Source organism: Fusarium oxysporum, chromosome II (assembly GCF_013085055.1).
Source record: "Fusarium oxysporum Fo47 chromosome II, complete sequence".
NCBI lineage: Eukaryota > Fungi > Ascomycota > Sordariomycetes > Hypocreales > Nectriaceae > Fusarium > Fusarium oxysporum.
In genome coordinates this window covers 811,919-832,397 of record NC_072841.1, presented here as the reverse complement: position 1 = coordinate 832,397, position 20,479 = coordinate 811,919, and the positions used below count along the sequence as shown (strand labels likewise).

At 48.1% G+C, this 20,479-nt stretch overlaps 5 protein-coding genes across 5 annotated transcripts; 2 read left to right on the top strand and 3 right to left on the bottom strand.

Moving 5' to 3' along the window:
* Positions 1–156: 156 nt before the first annotated feature.
* Positions 157–2,782, bottom strand: FOBCDRAFT_287708 (uncharacterized protein; the record flags this gene model as incomplete). Its single annotated transcript, XM_031172609.3, has 2 exons — positions 2,460–2,782; positions 157–1,671 (listed from the first exon to the last, which is right to left on the bottom strand). Exons 1-2 carry the CDS (start codon positions 2,715–2,717, stop codon positions 157–159), a joined length of 1,773 nt encoding a protein of 590 aa, XP_031049394.3. The 5' UTR covers positions 2,718–2,782.
* A 2,432-nt stretch (positions 2,783–5,214) lies between these two features.
* On the top strand, positions 5,215–7,107 carry FOBCDRAFT_213984 (uncharacterized protein). Its single transcript, XM_031172604.3, has one exon. The coding sequence runs from the start codon at positions 5,546–5,548 to the stop codon at positions 6,965–6,967; it is 1,422 nt and encodes a 473-aa protein (XP_031049389.3). The 5' UTR covers positions 5,215–5,545; the 3' UTR covers positions 6,968–7,107.
* Positions 7,108–7,588: 481 nt separating this feature from the next.
* FOBCDRAFT_213982 (Alpha/Beta hydrolase protein) lies at positions 7,589–9,950 on the top strand. The gene is made up of 2 exons (XM_031172603.3): positions 7,589–8,686; positions 8,731–9,950. The coding sequence occupies exons 1-2, from the start codon at positions 7,896–7,898 to the stop codon at positions 9,686–9,688; spliced, it is 1,749 nt and encodes a 582-aa protein (XP_031049388.2). The 5' UTR covers positions 7,589–7,895; the 3' UTR covers positions 9,689–9,950.
* FOBCDRAFT_13334 (uncharacterized protein) lies at positions 9,877–12,537 on the bottom strand. Its single transcript, XM_031172601.3, has 2 exons — positions 11,109–12,537; positions 9,877–11,058 (listed from the first exon to the last, which is right to left on the bottom strand). The coding sequence occupies exons 1-2, from the start codon at positions 12,333–12,335 to the stop codon at positions 10,276–10,278; spliced, it is 2,010 nt and encodes a 669-aa protein (XP_031049386.3). The 5' UTR covers positions 12,336–12,537; the 3' UTR covers positions 9,877–10,275.
* A 2,118-nt stretch (positions 12,538–14,655) lies between these two features.
* On the bottom strand, positions 14,656–15,882 carry FOBCDRAFT_287704 (RTA1 like protein-domain-containing protein). Its single transcript, XM_031172600.3, has 3 exons — positions 15,650–15,882; positions 15,349–15,597; positions 14,656–15,302 (listed from the first exon to the last, which is right to left on the bottom strand). Exons 1-3 carry the CDS (start codon positions 15,798–15,800, stop codon positions 14,800–14,802), a joined length of 903 nt encoding a protein of 300 aa, XP_031049385.2. The 5' UTR covers positions 15,801–15,882; the 3' UTR covers positions 14,656–14,799.
* Positions 15,883–20,479: the final 4,597 nt, after the last annotated feature.

Sequence of the window (20,479 nt, the reverse complement as noted above, 5' to 3'; positions counted from 1 at the left end):
GACGCCTTCCCCAGAACATGAACGCCGATATAGACGCGTGGGCTATTTCCACATTGACATTCAGGAGGCAGATGATGATGATCAAGGGATACCATGGATTCTGGAGAGCTCTAATTTTGTTGAAATAGAGGTCATCTAGCAGGCACCTGACAAATCTCAACCGAGGCGGTGTAAAATATTCCTGATATACCCCTGTTGTTCTGTCACTCGACCTACACGCCTACTTGTTGGCTCAAACCATATCAGTGCTTCATTCAATGACTCATCAACATATCGAGATGCTTCCTGCAAGTGTCGTAAACAAGTCTCTCGATCATTACGCGTGATTTCAAAGCGTATCTGTTCTATTCTGCCTAGGCCCTCTAGAGCAGCGTAGCGCAACTTGGCCCTTGGGAAACCACTGAGTTGTTCAGCCCGTTCCAAAGCCATCCTGTAGTACGACTCTGCGCCGTCTAGATCACCACCATCTAGGTGATCATGTGCGACATTGGTGACAGTCCAGACAACGTTTCGTGCGAATGGTCCATAGAACGATTCTTGGTTCTGCAAAAGCTGAGCGCGGCGGTATCCGCCTTCAATACGGTCTCGACCGTGGTAAAGGCAGTCACAAAGTCGCTCCTCGATATATAGACGATGCCAGGTGTGGGGAGACTTATCGGAGAATACTGCCAATGCGGCCCGAAGACTCGAGATAGCCGTGCACTGCAGTAGCCCAGGTGGCAATAAGGTGAGGGACACCAAGAATTGGATGAGAGGGGAGGGTGTCCGTAAAGACGAAGCCATTGCCGCTGAATACCGGAGCAGGCATGTCAATACTTCCTGTGCATTGCACGCCGAGAGCTCACAAACGATGGCTAACAGTTGGGCAAGACTCATTGGATGGCAGTCTGCGAGAAGAGGCTGAACAAGGTCAAAAGCTTGATGGAAGTGTGGAAATGCGCCTGGGCCTCCACGCATCATCTGTGCTAGGCCTTCTTGCATGCGGTTCCCGAAACGTCCATGTGTCGTGAACTGATGAACCTCAGGCTCTGGATGTATGTCTTGGCTGAGGTAGACTCCGCAGTAGTCAGTTAGACTGGCAGCTGCCTTTTGCTCGAGGGTGAATATAGGCGTGGGAATATTCACAGGAGACATGGACATGGCCACACTGTTGGCTGAGGATAGCGCAGCGAGTGTTGAACTACCTTCGCTCGTACCCTCCACAGGGCTATCTCCCTCTTTAAGAAGCCTGACAGCTGGCTCTTCTTGGGACACTGCAGTTGAACGACACCAATGAATTGGGTTTTGTATGCCCTTCCGTCTAAAGTATCGCAGGATCTCATGCAACGGGACATGGCGTCCTCGGATCACGAACCAGGGTTCTGGGACTGGCCACGACGCAGGTTCTGGATCAAGTAAGCGAAGAGCCGCAACCATGCCGTGAAACTGGTTGTTTCTTTGCAGATTCCATTGGCTGATTCGAGCCCTGACCATGCGCGTGTTGACCCAGTATCCTAGCGATTTCAGATGATCCCTGACCTCTGCCATAGAAAACCTGCGGTCGTGGTAGAGCTCTTTGATGAGGGGTCGCAGACGAGACCAGTCCTCGCTTGATGGTATCGTAAGAGCCGATTGGGGATTTACGAGGGGATCCATTAGGGCGACTGATTTAGGAATGAAGGCATGCAGAGTCTGTGATGGATGGATATTTGGATATATATGCATGGGCGTTTTGTAGTTAGTATATTGGCGTTCCGCTTAATGGGCTAGACCACATCATGGGCTAGACCACATCATGGCTGTCAAATGCCCGGCCCTTCCCATTCCATCTCTTAAGCAGTGAGGGGCTCAAGGGTCTTTCAGCACTTGGAACCCCTCGCATGTTAGCGATATGCAGGTCTAGTGATCCAGATGTCCGAGCAACTTGTCACGACGCATTAGTCTGATAGCTCATTGGATACCCCTCAAAGTGCACATTTGTGAGGAGGCATTCTTGTAGCGTTCTTCCATAAATATGCCTACGCTAGCCACGAGAAGGCAGTCTTGTTCTAGTGTAGGACTCATTCGGCAATTGCAGCAGTTGAAATCAGCCCATTTGGGCTTGAAACTTGAGGAACGGGAAAAAGATCGAGGGTTCAGCTCGTACGGCTGAGTTGCGATAGCGTGTAAATTGCAACATTGGCCCAATCAACGGTAACGAGGAGGTCACTATTGATCTACTTATTGCTTTTCAACCCGGTTTATCAGAGTTTAAGCTCAATTGGTGTGTCACTTTACCGACAATGCAACCACTATAGCTCTTCAGGCACAAGAACACACAGCAGGTGGCAGATAATGATCGAATGAGTGCTCCGTTTCGATTTCGCGAAAACGACAAAGTATTATTCAGCACTTAGAAAGAAAGAAGATAAAACCAAAACAGCAGAGTAGGGTAATTAGAACCAGCTTCAAACGGAGTCCAGTCCTTCCGACTACATTACCACACAACTATCCGTCACAGCATCAACGATCTCCTCCACGATCCCACCACTATCACCATCGTCACTATCACCGTGCCCTGAGAATCTTGTATGAACGTCAGAGTCATGGATTGGCTGATTTGTAGTTGTGTCGACGTAGCTGGCGCCATTGTTGTAGTCAACGCCAACTGTGTGGTTGTCACCTGTTGTATACTCAGGTTTGTCAACGCTGGTCGGATATTCGACCTTTGGAGGAGGTGGAGGAGATTCTGAAGACATGTTTGACAGGTTTTGGATGACAGGTGATGTGAATTGCTTGCGGAGCTGAAATAGATGGGTTGTTCAGCTGAGAGTTGTAAGGTATTGAGTCAAGTTTGCTGTAGGTAGCCTGAGCGCGTTCGTGATGGAGTCAGGACCAAGAATATATACATGTTTTCACATTACCTTACTCCACGACCTACACGGAAATACGGGGGAAACTGCGTAGACCATCGACGCACCCAAAGTGCCCGGGCAAAGGCACAACTGTGCCTTATCCCCGTCCTAAAGCGGAGAGCTTTCACTCTGAAGACGCTTTCAGCCTTAAACAAGGTAGCTAATGTATGGGCATTGTTCGTTAGTTGGTCATGCATGGGCGTTCTGTCAAACTAGCGGTTTTAGACGGCCACAGTCTTCCATTAGTGTAGACGACTTACACAAGCGACACGACACAAGAACTGCTTTTCAAACGTCGCACTTAAAGTCGCTCTTTCAGCTTCTCTTCAGCTCGCATATGCATGGGCTTTCTGTAAATATTTGGCGTTTCTAGGGGCAGCTACCATCTCACAGACCTACCCTTGCTTTGTGAAATAACCTTATCAGCAAGCATACTGATCAAAGACCCTAGAGCGGTATAGGGACCACATCTCTATGAATTATATTGGAATCGCAGTATTGTGGTTGTACGCCAAAAAGTGTCTGGATTCAGCCTCGCATGCTTTGATACTGGACGCGGATTATATATGACTGAGATTGCCTCTCTAGAAAGGAGATTCATCTGGGTCAAACCAAGACACAAAGAATCAGTTCGCATAAGTTGTATGCCTACTTCCCAATACCCCAAATCTGACCTTGATCTCCCTTGCTGAGGTTCTAGCAGAGATACAGCTCTGATCATCCTACCCACCAATAATCCCCCCTCAAGACATCTCCTGTCTACATAAAGAAAGGATTAACATGGTCTTCCACCTCATCCCAGCCCTCGCAGTCGCAGGCGTCAAGTATGTGATCAAAGAAGCAACTGATGCCCCGACTTGTGGCAAATGTGGTAGGGAAAAGTTGAAGATGTGGGCGGGCCTCCGTATCATCTTCCTTTGTGAGGATTGCGAAGATGGCATGAAAGTCAAGATAGGCTTGAAAGCCGTGCAGATCGCAACCTTTGGTGTAAGCTAATGTCTCTTCAATTTGGGTTCGATGTGTGATATGCTAGATTATCTGCTAATGTTGGCTTGTAGTTGGCGAATTGATCCCCTGTGTTATGATTGAAGAGGCGATGATACCACCTCGACGCAACCAAGATTGACTTATCTTTACCAACTGAATCCAGAAATACTAAGAGATTAGGCAGAGCTGCCTGGGAAGATTTATGTAGGAAGATTGGGTACGGGAAATGATTCTGTGATTTGTAGGATCAGGGATTGGACGGATGATGATGAATGCCAGCCTACAGGAGTCACTCTTTTAAAATAAGGATCAATAATAACACAAAAATTAAGCTTAGACAATATTAGAATTGTCCTTTAATTATCCTCTATTGTTTCCTGACAATTATGGCCTGTGATTTCCCAGTCGCGTACATGAACGCGGAGCAGGAAGGCGTTGTGCAACCTCTGAGTTTCGGCAACGCTACCAGAGGTCTCAAGTGGTACTTATACCAGACTGCAATAGAGGACCAGAGAATTCCTTCTTGAAAGCCTCGTCAGATGACGGCAGAATCATCAGCCTCTTTATAAGTTCCCAGAAAGCAGTTAAAAGACCTCTAATTCATCCCAAGTTATCCTAATATTATTTAAGTATTTATATTTAATTAGGTAAAGATCTTTACTGTCTTCTAGGTTAATAATAATATTATCCTAAGTTTATACTTAAATAGGGCTATATATACTAAAGATCTATAGAAATATAAGGGATATTCCAGACTTTTGGCCCTGGTTATGTTGGAGTGCAACTGCTAGCCAATAGGGTCGGCCGCACTGAAGCAGCCTGCAGTTGCAGTTGCCCCAAGAATGCCTTCTCGAAAGCCTCGCTGAGTGAGGAATCATCAGCCGCTTTACAAGTTCCATCTCAATTTTTGGTTTCAATCCTTACAATAGTAATTCTACAGATTCCATCCCCATATCTTACGTGTTTGCGCAATGCGGCTTTTAAATGTCGTCGACGAACGCCTCGAGAGCTTCTTCGACGAGAATGAGATCCCACCGTACGGTGTTCTATCGCATAGATGGGGGAAAGACGAAATCACGTTCCAGGACCTAACACAAGGGTCATTACAGGACTTTCAGGATCGCCAGTCGTTCTCCAAGATCTGGTATCTGCTCGACCGGGCCGATAAAGATGGTTTATCTTATGTCTGGGTAGACACATGCTGCATCGATAAATCGAGCAGCGCAGAACTCTCAGAGGCCATCAACTCTATGTTCAGATGGTATCAGCAGTCAAGAAAGTGCTATGTCTACCTCGACGATTTTGACGCTTTATCGAACCGCAAAAACATATATCACGAATCTTCTGACGGTTCCGATAGAGTTGCTATCCTCGATGAATCGGAGACCTCCTTCTTCGATAGCCTTTGGTTCACCAGAGGATGGACTTTACAGGAGCTCATAGCACCACGAAATGTTGAGTTTTACGACAAGAACTGGATTTACTTTGGTTCGAGAGATTTAACGCTCCTCGATCGTATTTGCAAAAGAACTGGTATTTGGCCGCAGTTGTTTCGAGAACCCCGATGTGCATGCCCAAGCGAAAGGGGGCATTCTGCCTTTGCAGTTCGCGACGGTATCTGTGCTGGATGTCAAGGACTTGACACACTCCCTCAGACTTTGGACTCCTTTGCCGTCTCCATCAAAATGAGCTGGGCATCGTCCCGTATCACGACTCGCAAAGAAGATGCGGCCTATTGTCTCCTCGGCCTCTTCAACTTAAACATGCCATTGCTATATGGCGAAGGTGACAAGGCATTGCTGCGTCTTCAAGAGGCCATCGTCAGGCAGTCCAAAGACCAGTCAGTCCTGATATGGCGTGCTCGCCCTGATGTTGCACCTCAGGGCTTTGCACCTGGCTGTTTGGCTCCTTCATCTAGCGCCTTCAAAGAACCCGTTCACATTCTTGGCCGGCGGGTTTTCAACAGGGTCGACAAGAAGTATGAGGCTAATTTCCTTGGGAATTTGGCTACAATGGAGATCACTGATACAGCTATACGCACCAGCTTGTGGATTTGCCCCTGTAAGGTAGTGCCTGACGGGACGCAGGCTACTTCCCGAAACCTCTGGCTGGGTATCATGCATCTCGCATACGACGATGATTACCTTGTGCGACCTGCCTTGCTGCTAGAGTATATGGGCACTGTTAATATGTATCGAAGAGTCTACCATCAGCATATTGTTCCCATTAATCCCAGGATAACTCGAGGCTCGTTCGTTGTAGAGTCATCGATTGGCGAAGTCGATCGACGTCTCTCGCTCACTCCATCTCTCGACGAGGCCACCAAGAAGGACATCAGCATTCTGCTTCAGCAGAGCCCCATCAATGCAACGGCCGGTCCTTCTCCTGAAGAGGGCCCGGAGACTGGACCTGTGTATTTCGTTTTGGATAAGCAGAAGCTGGATTTTACAATGGACAGTGGAGGCAGTCACCCTCCTTTTAGCCGTTACCAAGGTCGCGCCACCCAGATACCGTCACGCTGGGCTTTTAAGAGGTGCCAGCACAAAGGAGACGGTGAGAGGTATTTTGGCGGCATTCACTTTATTAATTTTATGCCTGAGGTCCCAGAAAGATCAAACTCGGATCAAGGGCCAAATGGACAAGGTGTTGGTCGATTTGCGTATACGGCTGTCATATGGGGTATAAATCGCGAAGTGCTCAAAGGGAGGACCGATCCGTCAACGTGGCATCTGTGGTGCCGGGTCTTTGATCTTCACAGTTTTATAGAACACGCCCGGACCTCGAATGAAGATTTACAGCCAAATCAGCTCTATGGAGAGATTGAGGGTCTCAGTGCAGGCGAGATCCAGAGGCGCATGAAGAACCAGCGGTCGCGGCTCTGCCTAGCCGAATATGAGAAGCTCGAGATTCCACAGCCATCGGGTCCGAAGGCACTATTCCCTTCCTCTTACGGAAATAACTGGGCAGAAGATAAGATGAGTGATGGCGGGAGGCATTTGGCAGCCAAGGTTGCGTTGGTTGAAGGACTGGGTCGGAGGGTTTTTGAGCTGCACATCAAGATCACAGGTAGTCAAAACATGGAAGGCATGTCTATAGAGTACGAGTAGGTAGGTCACAAAGGGGGTCTTATGGATCTTTAGTGCCTATGGGCATCTGTAAGCATAAACTTAGGATAATGTCATGACCAATCTAGAGGATACCAGAGAACTTTACCTAACTGACATAAATATTCAGACAGAGATAGGATAATTCATGATAAGTTTAGCGGATTCTTTGACAATCTTGCCTAATTAATTTTCACTCCTCTAATCCTTAGTCTAAGGTCTTTTAACTCCGACGAAGCCGGCCATCTAGTTAACCTCCACCACCAAAATCCACCAGCTAACACCCTTTCAACACAGCCTCTCCATCACCTCATCCCCATCTCAATGTCTCAAATCCCAAACCCCAACTCGTGCAATTCACAATTTCACATGTCCTTTCCCAATTTTTGCCTCAGACAATGCAATCATCGAGTCATCCAGCCATAGGGTTATCCATTGCCGCCGACTCCAATGATCCTAGTTAACAAAGCTGCATTCAGCTGCACCTCCATCCAATGTCCTCGCTCTGTAGAGTCATCCTTGGCTGTATGTCACTGATTGGTTAGCGTTTGACGAATGACGACTGTTTGACAGGGGCTCAGCAGCTTTCGCTTCTTTAGTGAGGTCCGCTAAGGGCTTTCTTATCTACGTGACATAATAACTTGAGCATTGGCCCTCTGTTCTTAGGGGAGGAAGTGTGTTGGTTATACTGGCGTGAGGTGGTTCGACAGGGGAACGATCGACCGGGCTGAGAAGGCCCCGCTACCCAAAGCACTCAATCAGAGCTGTTGCTAAGAATATCCTCGGCCTGGGTCATGTGTGAGTGACCTTTTCATGATTCTCGCCATCTTCTTCACTCTTTGTTTACTGTTTTTCTTCCTCACGTTCTTGTTATCTCCGATGGCAATGTAAATCAACCCCTCTACTCGCGCTTGAAAACCCCTACGTCACGATGGCCTTTTGGCTTTTTGGTGGCACAAAGCCCAAGAAGTCGAGCAAGAAGTCCAAGAAGGGGACGAAAACCAATAAAACGATAGCTTCTTCTAAGCCCAAGATAACAGATCCTCCAAATGTCTTTCGTCCTGCTAGACCTCAGATTGAGCCGCCCCCTTATCCAGGAAACTTGCGTCCGAATACTGCGGCGTTGAGACCCGTTCTTCCGTATAATCAGCACCATGCCTCTCAATCACAGCCTCACTTCCAGCCCGCTGGCTATCTCCCAGCACCGCCGAACTTTAGCACTCAGCCGGTGGTGATCAACAATCACTATCACCTCGGCTCGCAGCAATCGCACCCCAACTTGTCTGCTTTTACTCCACCGCATCATCTCGCAACGCCAAACTCACACCAGACCCTCTCATCGTCATTGAACCGTTTCACAGGCTCAATGGTGAATCTCGCCAAGGAATCAATTCCACCACAACTCTACGACGATGGGCTATCGGCTTGGCATGGATGTGCGCAGATTGCTCAGTCGACGAATGCGCTGTATGATCGGTTCAACGATATCATGACACTTATTGATCACGAGAAAGTAAAGGGCAATGAGAATACGCTCTTCAACTGCGCCATCGCAGATCAGGAGCCAAAGACGGATCAAGTCGATAAGGGTTTGGGAAAGGTGAAGAACAAGGAAAAGTCATCATGCAATGTTGCTGCATCTGTTGTGTCGGGCAATTACTTCTCCAAAGTCGAGCAATACGCAAACTCCAAGCTTCCTTCAACACTTCCTCCACTATCTCTGTATGTGTATCCTTCAAGTTTCAATTCTCTTCTAACAGAAGCAGGCATATGCCCACGTGGCCTCTCCTTTGTCTCGCCGCTCAGTACTCCCAACGTGTCTACGAAAGACCTCGCGGCACCGAACGAGACGCCCACGTCTCATCCGACTGGCTCGCTGGTCCTAGACAGACCTGCATTAAGTCCGTTTCCATGGACGACATGAACACCATAGTCTTCGCCATCCGCGGTACGGCAAGTTTCATGGATTGGGCCGTCAATCTCAATTCTGCACCCATCAGCCCACTCAACTTCCTCGATGATCCAGGAAACTTGTGCCACGCGGGCTTTCTCTCCGTTGCTAAGAAGATGGTTCGCCCGGTAGCTGCAAGGCTGAGACAGCTTCTTCAAGAGGACCCCAAGCGCTCGACGTTCAGTCTTTTAATCACGGGACATTCGGCTGGTGGTGCTATTGCTGCGTTGCTATACTCGCACATGGTAGCCCAGACGAATGCGGCAGAGAGTGAACTCAACGTCTTGACGAATTGCTTTAAGAGAATACACTGCGTCACGTTCGGTGCACCACCTGTGTCTCTCCTCCCACTAGCAAAACCGGATACTCACGCTCTCAGAAAGAGCATCTTCCTGAGCTTCGTCAACGAAGGAGATCCCGTTGTCCGCGCCGACAAAGCCTACGTCAAAAGTCTTCTCGACCTACTCGCTTCACCACCACCATCCCAACGAAAAGACACCAATAAATCACGCAAGAAACCAACATGGAACGTCCCCCCGTGCACACTGAGCAACGCAGGCCGTATCGTGGTGCTGCGCTCAGGGGACCTAGACGCCAAGCCCAAAGATCGCAAGACGGTGCGAGAGCGTCTCGATGAAGGAGTTGTGGCAGTGACGTGCTCCGAGGAGAGGTTGAGGAGTGTTATTTGGGGAGATCCCGTGTGCCATCTAATGAGTTTGTATGCTGCGAGGATAGAGGTGCTAGCTGTACGGTCTGTGACTGCGAGACGTTAGCATTGATGAGAGTTGGAATTTTTGGTTACGAAGTAATGAATGAACGGGGTTGACTTTGGCGTTACGATACCTACAGAACGAAAACAAAGATACCAGCAAATACCCAGAATTTACAATTAAATCTATTAAATCACAAGCGAAGTGGCCGAATTAATGCTCGGGCCAAACTGGTTCAGTGCACGACGAGAGAGAAGTTCAAGATTAATTGAATAGAGTAAAGTTTTGATTCATAATTCTATAACCACAAAGTGAAGAATGTGCATAACACCATAAATGTAGAGCCATCCGTAACCTAACATTTGTTTTCAGGGATCCCCGATTCAAGTCACTTGACAACATAACAAGCATAACATGATCCTCAGCCTTTATCTTGTGAAAGACAGGTGATCCAAAACTCCAAAGCGCCAACCTCCGATTTCCGTTTGATCCGCAGAAACTTGCTCGCAAGATAGATACAACGCAAGGTAAAAGAAGCGCTGTGTTGTGCGCCCATGTCATAGTAATTCCAGAGAAGACAACGAAAAATGCATACAGCGCTTGCCCAGGCATCTAGGCCCAAACAAGATATGTTTTTAATTTTGGTGTAATTATCGCATCGAAAAGTCCATGTCAGGCATTGACCCCATTTGCGACAAAGGGGGCTGGTTTTGCATCTGATAGCTATTCTGCCGCTGGGGTTGTTGTATACCATATATTTGGTTTATTGTTGGGTTCATGGCTGAACTGTTGACATTTTGGTTCTGTATACCCTGTAAGGGCGGTTGACTTCCAACACGCTGTTGATGTTGTATGTTGCTCAGTGGATTAGGCTGAGAGGCTGTGAATGAATTCATGCCCATTTCAGACATGTCAAAACCGCTCATGCCCACGTTGCCGACATTGTAATCGATGCCAGGGGACATGACATTAGCAGGTGAGCCGACAAATGCTGAAGCGATGTCACTGCCTGGTTGCGTACCAGGGGGCGTACCATTCGAGTAATTGGAGTTGGGGATTGTGTCAGGACTACTGCCACTCAAATCGTACTTGGTCTCATTCTCGTCGACGACCATGCCTTGGTTGTAATCATTCATTTGTGGCATGCTGGCCATACCGGCATTACCAAAACCGTCGAATATGTCAGCAGACATTTGGAAAGAGCCGTTCTCTGGGGCGTTTCGCAGTAGTGGGTCGGCCAGACGTGGAAGAATCTCGTTGACCTTCGCCAACAAGAGAGGAGTGAATGCAAAGTCGCCATTTCGGGCAGGGTCAAGAGAGGCGAGGAGATCCTGGAGCCACTGGTGAGGGCCCACCGCCAATGGGTGTCGATCCGGAGGCAGGTTAGCCAAATAGGTAGTCAAGTTGAGACAGATCTCGAGTAGCTTGGGGAACTGTGAATTTGTTAGAGGTTTGTTATTCAAACAAGACATATGATACATACCAAGCAGGACTTTGCAAGCTCAAGTGGCTGGCCCGCGAAAGAAGAAGCCATCTTGCTGGTCATTTGTCGTGCGAGATCGCCGTGGTATTGACTTTGGGTATTGTTGAGCTGCCAGATTGCATTGTTGAGGAATTGTTGACTGGCCATATAGGCATTCTCGGGATGGAAGGGGTTCGTGGCTTGCGACTCCTTGAGGTGATTCTTTAGACCAGTAATTTGATGACAGTCGAGATGGTCGCAACCATTTCTCCAAGCGGCCAGGAAAGAGTCGTCCATAGGTCGGAAGATGTTGCACATGATGAAAAAGGCGTGAAGCTCGGGATACAAGGCATCATTGGGGTCGTCGTGCATCTGGCTAGGTGCGATTGTCGCATAAAGGGACAAGGGGCGACGGCGGTTGAAAAAGTAGACGCGCTCAGTGGCGAACAAGAACCAGAAAAATCGGCGTCTTCGGACAGCCTCAGTTTGAGGAAACTGGGCATAGTTTTCTTCCTTGTCCATGTTTGTAAGGAGAGCCATAGTTGTGGCCTCTCGTAGGTAGTACCACGCTCTGTCTGGTCCGTCGACTATCTTGATGCAGGAGTAGATGAAAATGTTTGTGACCATAATATTGAAGTTCGGTGTCTCAAAGTAATCGGAGCCCTTTCGAACGCGTAGGCACTCCTCAAGAAGCAAATTGCTTGCGGCGATGTTGGCGCCGGGATGCTGCTGAAGGTTGAAGGACTCTTCTGCCGATGAAGTTGGCAGGATCATACCGGGCTGAAGTACTACATATGCGCAGAGAGCTGCAAAGAGACAGTACCTGTCGCGGCCACTTTCCATATTTAGCATCATGTGTTCGATTTGGTTTCGGTCGAGGAAAGGCAGTGTCGAGTAAGCATTTTCGAAATAGTAGTTGACACAAGCCTTGATCAGGTCATTGGACAACATGCCAGCCGTAGGGTTGAGAGCAGGAATGGTAAGGTCAACGGGTTGTCCAGCGAGTCTGTTTTGCACCTTGGCAGCAAGACTGGCCTGACGTTGGTTGTCTCTCAATTCGGTGATTACTTTTGCGCGAGAACCCTTGGGACCTTTCTTCTGAGGAATAGCGAGATATGTGCATTCGATACCAGCAGTTGCACAGTTGCGACAGGTGATACCACTATCACACTTGACCTTGCGACGATGGCAGCCATCGCAGGCCCTCTTTACGGCGGTTGTCATTGCTGGTTTTGCTGCCGTTGACATTGTGAGTTTCCTTGTCAGTATCAAAGAAAGTTATCAACGGCCGGGTCGGGTCGTCGGGGTAGGCGACGACAAGAACGATTGACTTCCAGAGACGATGATACTAAGGAAGTACGATAAGCTCGAGGGTCGTTGAGACTACTCGGGGGTATTTAGATTATGATATCGCGGGGGAGACGAAAAGGCAAGCAGCCAGCAAGCCAAAAGTCTGGGGATTTTGCGGGGGACCGCGATAAGAGGTGTCGTCTCGAAGGTATATTCGGGGCGACTTGGTAGTCGGTCGACCGGGTGGGCGGGGAGTATGGGAGATTGGAAGGGCTGGCTTGATTCCAGGAGACGAGGTGCAGGTGTTATTCGGCCCTTTCGCCTTGGACCATAATGCGGGGGGTTGTTCGGGGTGACCAGGAGTCAAATTGCAGAAACTTCGATATTGGAAAGGTTGATTAAGGGGTCGCAGATCTGCGGTATATAGAATTCGTTTGGTGTTTTTTGGCTGGTTGTATGAGGAGGAAAAGAAAAGTGTGGATAGAAGAGAGAGATCAGGTTAGGGAAGGGATGGAAAGACGAGAAGAGAAGATGAGGTGAGAAGCGGGTTTGCAAGAGAAGGAGATTTCGAGGAAAGACCAGGGGTGGGCAAGCAAACCGCAGCCAGAGCGAGACGGAAGACTTTCTGACACTGGGGTGGGACGAGAGGAACACAAGAGGAGGATGAGTAAAGTACTTTGCCACTGAAACTTTGCAGGAGAGTGACCTTGAGGTCCAGTTTTTACTCGTACCACCCGTCTTGAAGAGCCAAGGAACAAGCAGCCAACCGAACTGGCGAACGGGCGAGGGATCTAAAAGGGGACTAGCCAGCAGAGAAATTAGCAGGCAAAGACAGTGCAGTAGACCAAAGAGTACATACCCGATGGACAGTGCAACTTGGTTTAGCGACCTGTAGTTTGAATGGGGGTGGAGACAGGCTTGGAGCATCAAGAAGGTTGGCCGAGAGCGTTACTTATAGACAAATCTTGAGTAGAAACTGGCCGACCGAACGTCAGTATTAATAGTCCAGTGACTGGCTGGCTTCAAGCTCAGCATATATTGCGTTATGGCTTGCAACAGAATCGTTGAAGTGAGGGGAAGCCATCAACAACGATACGGAGAGAGAGTTCTTGGAGGCAGCCTCCTTCTCATAGCCACCTACATAAACACTGTGCCACGTCGACATCTGTTTGGACCACGCTAAAGCCTCAGCTTCACAGTGCGACTCCACTTCAAATGAGATCTTCCTCTGTTGGCGAACTCTCTGCAAAGACAGGTAGACTCGCACTCAAGAGGAGGTGAAGCCTAACAGGAAACACATCGATCGACGACTGGGTACCTTCTCCTGCACCAAGAATTCGCGCAGCAAACAGGTTCTCCTCATGTACGTCGGTCTGACCATGTTATGGAATGTCACGCGTTGAGGGTTCACGTTATTCGGCTTGCTCCGATCACGTTCCCGGGGCAAAAACAATACGGTTCTTCGCTTGTTGAGAAAAGTAAAAAAACGTAGGGAAAAAGTCAATTGCTGGGCTATCACAACGAATGAAAAACTCCGCTGTCAGATCTCTGTTCGAGATGTCAGATCATCCGTTGTTTGCTCATCGGGTGCAGCAGCGCATTTCGCGTTTAGAAACTCAAGCCCCGAAAATAACTCTATGCCCCCCCGGTGTGACAAGTGTCCCCCTGCGATGATCGAAATACTGCATCATCTCGTCATCGTCAATAGTGACTGCTTTGGGCATAAACGCCGCTTGCTTGAATTCCCATCTCCGTGATTGTCCATGTTCCCGCGATGGCCTCCCCGAAAAAGAAATCGCCCGACCAGGTTCGCTTTTGTTTCCGCATATTCGGAACTTGGATGCCAAATGGATGTCTCATATGCATCCCCATGTCTCATTGCAACGAATGCACGTCCCGCTGTTCAGCCAGGGATGAGAACAAGTCTTTTGATCTCCATAAATTGCTTCCATGGAAGGGGATCGTGATGATTCAGGACACGGAAGAATGTCTCTTTGGAGAGGTGCCACTTTGAGCCTCATGATCTCATGGTATCTCGTATGAGTTCTGCAGAAGGGTCCATCGATATGGATCGTTTATCGATGTTGACCTGTAACTGGAAGTCAAATACCATGCCAGATAATGTTGTGTTCCACTTTACGATGCAGCGTATAGAAATCCATGTTGCGCATCTTGAAGCATTGACTTCACATCCATGCATGATACGATTCAGACTCGTCATGAATCACGTTGCTTCTTGCAATGTAACAAAAGAAATCTATTATAACAGTGTTCAAATCTATAGAAGTTTTACCGCTTTCTTCCCACATTGACTGGAGATCGTATCAGTCCCACTCGCTTCAAAACACTGGCTCCATTAGCTCTCGATGGCCATATCAACCCCGAATCCGTCCCGCTCCTAGTTCACTTCTCCATATATCCCTCAATGGGTATGCTTAGGACGGACAGGTGAGAGTGAGTATCGTCGGTCTCTGTCATCTCCGCCCACGGGCTGGCTCTCCAGCGCATATCCATCCTGGCTGACAATTCGCTTCCTGTCCTTATCATGGTTGATCACGCGGCTGGGATGGAACACATTGAGGGAGACCACAACGAGACTCATGAGGAGAGCATCGAAGATGTAGATAAAGTACTCCTTCGATTGGAGCTCACTGTCCTTGCCCATGACATACTCGGCGACACGGAAGACGGATCGGACCATGATGAACAGACTGGCTGAGTAAAGAACGATGAGGAGCTTCTTCCAAGGCGTTGTGATCTCCTGAGACTTTTGTGTAGGGTTGCGGTTGATGCGGAGGTGGAAGACGAGAGTGACGACCATGAAGAAGCCGAAGAAAATGATCTGAATGCCTAGGCCACCGACGATGATGTTCTCGCCTCGCTTGACAGCACTCTTAGTCTTTGCTGTTGCGAGCATACCACCACCTTTGACAGTTAGTAATGTGAAGTTTAACGGCTTCGGGGTACGTACCAGCACTCTGTGCAAGGAAGGACATGACATCGCCAGCAACAAAGACCTTAGTCAACCATCTGGGGCTGATGATGGAAAGGTCGCCAGCATCGAGAAGTCGAATGAGACGGCCGAGAACCATGTAAATCGAAGCAGCGAGGAGGGCTGGACCGAGCAGCAAGAGAAGAGACTGGATGATGTAGGGGTTCTTGGTGAAGTCTGGTGCTTCTTGCGCTGATAGAGCTCGACCGACGTAGCCTACACACTCAACTGAAGACAATGTTAGTGGAGCAATGATACCTGGACATTGGCGGCCACGTACAAAGACATCCGATCAAAAACGGAATGAAGTACCATGTTCGCGATCGAATAAGCTGGTAGGTGTGTAATAATGCAGAGAGACCGAAGACAGCAATAAAGATGACAGCTGCCACCATATTAGGGTTATAATTATAGAAGATGTATCCCGCCATGGTGAATTATTCTCGAGTGTCGATTTATTGAAGCTCTCAATCACGTTAGTGAGGTCGAGTTTTGGTGTTCCGTCGTTAAATGTCAAACAGATGAATGTCAAAGTCAATGAGTTGAGAGTAGAAGCTCGAGAATGTCTTGGCTTTCTTGATCAGACTATATAAATATCTTTACGTGTAAACAACCTTTCCCAAGCTGACGCTATGCATCTAAAATTGTTCACGCTCTATACGCGGATGGGAGTTATACGTGAATAATCTAGATCTGAGTAGCGTAGATCTTGAGAATGTGGGGCTGGACATACGCGTATATGGCAGATCACCTCAACGATAAAGGCAATTATAACTACGAGCTAAGCCCTAAGCCTTACAGTTTCTTTTTAACGCGCGGATAGACTTTGATGTCGGTTTCGGAAGATATTCAGATTGGAGATGTTCCTTTAGTGCCAGTCGTTGTTCAAGGGGCTGAGTGAGCCATGTGGTATTTTAGTCAACCGTTCGGCATGAAGCTGCCGAAGAGAAGACGCTTTGAGTGTTGGTATAAAACTGTTTTGAAGTGTAATTGATGCATAGCGTCCAGCTAACAGCTCGTGAGTAAATTGACCAAATATGGTGAGTTCATCAGATATCGTTGGCCTGTGTTGCCTGTCTTGAGCTGTAACTACCGCAGCCACGGATTCTACCAGTCCCTTCAATGGTTCGCTATTAACTTCATACGCAAAGTATGATCATTTACGCAGTATATCACGAGGAGACATATGTCAAAGCTGCACACACAGGCAGCACCTCTTCAAGCTGCTAGGCATTGACTTTCACGCTACGGGTATGCTTCTTTTTTCGCGTCTATCCGAAAGCGAGACAGTTTTCTTATCGATAATCACCACCTTCATTGTCAATGCCACTGCAGACCTGCCTAGAATTCCGCGTAACGCAAGACCTTGTGCATTAAAGTTTGCGGCGCAGCTGTCATCTCGCTTGAAACAAGAGCACCTGTGCGGCTGTGTCGCGTATCAGCTCAACCTCACATCCGGGGTAACAAGCTTGCGCGTTGTAGGGCGTACAAGCTCGTCTGTGCTTTTCTTTCGTGTCCCAGCAATGAGGCGGAGTGTTTCTGAAAGGAGGCGCTCCCAGTCGAGGATTATGCTCCGGCCGCATCATGCGTTGTTGAGTTTGCAGTGAGGGGTTTGACGAAGTCAACTTCAAAGTATGCCTCCAGACGAGAGGACAAACCCGTTCTTTGATCGCAAACTAGGTACGGAAATATCTGCTCCCCTCAATTATGACATGATCTGTGGTTCATGGCTTTCCCGATGTTCGCTTAATTGGCGACAGATTGGTTGAGTTTGTTCTACTGAACTCCTGATGCCACGTCGCTCATCTGAAGCTCAAGAATCAGATGATTCAGGTTCTGTGATCAGAATGACAGTATGTCAACGACGATTGTTTTTTTATGGAACAAGTGTACGACCATTTCGTGTTAATCACAGCAAAACAGCACTGAGGGCATTGAACTTGATTCCATCAAGGTGAACCCTTAATGGTAATTCGTGACAGGAGTTATTTCCAGTCGTGTTTCCGTAGACGGTGTCAAATACCGAGGCATACCGATGGTGTCCGGACGGTGTGCTCCCGCAACCCGGTGCGATGCTCCGGGTCAGCACAGCAAACACAGTGTGGTATGCCAACCAATAATCTACTGCCTGAGCCAGTCTCGCGCGCACTGTATACTTTAAACAAAACTGCAAGGTCTGTGGCCTCATCGTGCAGTAGTTGCCGGACAGGCCGTGTCTAGCGGCTTTCTCGAAGGAACTTGGAACGCTCGTCGTGTGCTTTTCAGTGGGTTCGCATGAATCGCGGTGGTTCCGCTACTAAAGCACAAACGTCGATCAGGTCCCCCTGTTTTTTGCTTCATTTTGTCGCGGTCAGACGAAATAAATCATTCAGTCGATCCTGAAACCTGAAATGAACAATTAATTGCTCAATTTCCAAACAGCGCATCTACCACCCCCATCAGGTCTTTAGACTTAACTGAACCTGGAGAAACACGGTTCGGGCTAAGGCACACTGAACCCCAGACTAGACCTGAAGGAGCCTCGCGTGCACAAGGTCGGTCCGAAAGGGCCAGCTTGGTCTGGATGGTGGGCGAGGCTGAGAAGAGGCTTTGTCGTTCAAGGGAGATGATTGGCTGGTGTTGGTAGCGAATTGTGTTGCGGCTTGGCGTTTTGAGTGATGTTGTCCTTGTCTTTGTTGAGCGGTGACGCAGCCACGAAATTGCCGGGTTTGAGTGAACACGACTTCCGATGCTCAGCCATTACCTGTCTATTTCTCGTATGTCAGATCATCAACAGTAACTCTGCAATGCGAGATTGGTTCTGGGGACAGTTGCAATCTGTCATGTGTCAAAGTTCCGTCCCACTGGCACGGCGATGCAACGTCGCATTAATGCTACACGAATGTCAGGTGTTTTGTTGAGCAGGTCCTCCAAATCTTAGTCAGCTAGTCAGCCACCATCTCGACGCCTACCCTAAACACTCTCGTGATACTGCATCAGCATTTGTTATGCGGTTCCTTGCTGTTGACAGCCATGGCGAGGCTCAGTTCTTACGAGAAGATTGGCCAGCATTTCTTCTCAACACGAATCTGGCTCACTGACGCATCTTGAAGTGTTCTTGAGCGTATTGCGTCTTTCACAATCGGTTATCCCTATCGTATGAGAAAACAGTCAAACGACACTCCGCGAATTAGAATAGAGCCCAAACATCATTTGTCGATCAGTGGAGCTGATTTCCCTCGCTTAAGGCTCATTGTTCTCCATACCAGTCTAGACTCGCGATGATATGATGCTCCAATCCTCCCACAGAGACTATCGGACCTCGCCAAGGGCAGCAAAGGTTTTCCTTTCGAAGGATTTAAGGGGTTCCATTGAAACAAGCTATTGGAGCCAGTGGGGATTCTCAAAGATAGTCGAAAGACGGGAACTGCCTATCTCTAGTCTTGTGAGGAAGTGTCTAGGGTAATTTGATCAAGAAGGCTGATGGAACGCCTCTCTTCACATGCAACATAGGATAACCCAATCTGGCGTGATGCTTTACAAATTCTTACTAGACTTCATTGAAGAGGCTTCGTCTGATTGTACAAACACTTGCCATTTTCAGCCATTTCATTGCAAACTGGCCAGTTATCGATGAGCGGCGCAGGATCGACGTCAACGGCCCCACAACTGCCGCTCGACTGCCGGAGTTTCTTCTGACCTCCTGTCTCCAAATATGCCGCTGTATGCTTGTCGATGGCGTCGGTACTTACCGAGAGTTGAAGACGAACAATGATGATATCACGACTTCGTATAAGCCCAACCTCGACGTTTGGCTGTTGAGGTCTGGGGGATGGCTTGCGGCGTTCTTATCCAGCCACTTCTTCCCAAGTACTCGAGGCTTGTTGTTGTACGATTAAGGTCCCATTTAAGGTAGAGGAGACTAGGATGAGAGACGGGAATAATACGAGAATGCTCTAATGGAGTGGTCGAAACTTCCCGATGGCCTGACTTGCTTCGTCACAGGGCTAAACTGACTGCAAGCGATATGCATATCAAACAGGTTGGGGAAGTAATATGGCTGCCTAGATTAGAATAACATCGCTAGCTCTTACTCTGAACGCTGATTCGAGGCTCCAAATGCCGTATATTCACATCTGGTCTAACACGAGAGCTTAGGGCCACACGGAAAGTCCCTGCGTACGAGAGTCAACAGTAGCTGGCCATCGGACGAGAGAAATCACTTACTAACACTGATGATGAGTGCAATACGAGTAGAGTTGACTATGAGAACTACGAAAGCCTCTTGAATGGCTATCATGCGAAATTAGCCATAGGTAGTTTGCGAAGCGGCAGTGCACGTATTTTCAGGGGCAATATCCACAAATCTCACTTGTTGAAGACTGCTTCTCCTAAATAATTATGTCCAAGTAACACCGTGTATAGCAAGTGGTGTTTAGATAATGAAGTGTCGCGAGATAGGCGTTCGATACGCATATGCACGAAAGCAACAACACTCAGACATTGGGCAATCAATCACTCGATCACACTCTTCAATCTCCCGTGAATCATCTTTATCGAAGCACCATTGGAATTAGAATGAGATTATAGGGTAGTAGAAATAAAGTTAGACACGATAGATTTTGAGCGATCAGCGAAAATATGATGTTCTACGAGGATTGAGGTGGTATCTACTCCCAAGCTGACGCAGACCAAGGAATGGAAATGACAAGGGTCACCAGTGTATTCTAAGAATGGAATAATCCCATTGAATCAATAAGATGTCTAATGTTTTGATAATTGAAATAATCGTTGCTCAATGTTTCCAATGCTAATTCCTTTGCCCGGCCACTATGTGGAGGTATGACCCTTATCAGCATACACGTAATGTCAGCCGCTCCCTACTTCATTCCATTCACTACTACTATCAAAGCATTAAGAAGTATTCCAATGATCAAGGAGGCTTGCGGTTTTATTTTATTCGCATGAATCAGAGGGATAAAAGCTGGGTTGAACGAAGAGGACAAGGCAGCATGAGACACTACGATGCTATTGAGGAGGGAAGAGAGATCAGGTCAGCCCACGAGTAGGAACCGTTCCATAACTCTTAGAACTCCTAATTCCCGTTGAGACCCGGTGATCTGGTGTGATG

Coding starts and splice junctions, on each gene's coding strand:
- FOBCDRAFT_213984 (XM_031172604.3), top strand. CDS start 5,546: ATGAGCTGGGCATCGTCCCGTATCACGACTCGCAAAGAAGATGCGGCC.
- FOBCDRAFT_287704 (XM_031172600.3), bottom strand. CDS start 15,800: ATGGCGGGATACATCTTCTATAATTATAACCCTAATATGGTGGCAGCT. Junction 15,598..15,649: donor GTTTTTGATCGGATGTCTTT/GTACGTGGCCGC, acceptor CATTGTCTTCAG/TTGAGTGTGTAGGCTACGTC. Junction 15,303..15,348: donor CTTCCTTGCACAGAGTGCTG/GTACGTACCCCG, acceptor TAACTGTCAAAG/GTGGTGGTATGCTCGCAACA.
- FOBCDRAFT_13334 (XM_031172601.3), bottom strand. CDS start 12,335: ATGTCAACGGCAGCAAAACCAGCAATGACAACCGCCGTAAAGAGGGCC. Junction 11,059..11,108: donor AGCTTGCAAAGTCCTGCTTG/GTATGTATCATA, acceptor ACAAATTCACAG/TTCCCCAAGCTACTCGAGAT.
- FOBCDRAFT_213982 (XM_031172603.3), top strand. CDS start 7,896: ATGGCCTTTTGGCTTTTTGGTGGCACAAAGCCCAAGAAGTCGAGCAAG. Junction 8,687..8,730: donor ACACTTCCTCCACTATCTCT/GTATGTGTATCC, acceptor TAACAGAAGCAG/GCATATGCCCACGTGGCCTC.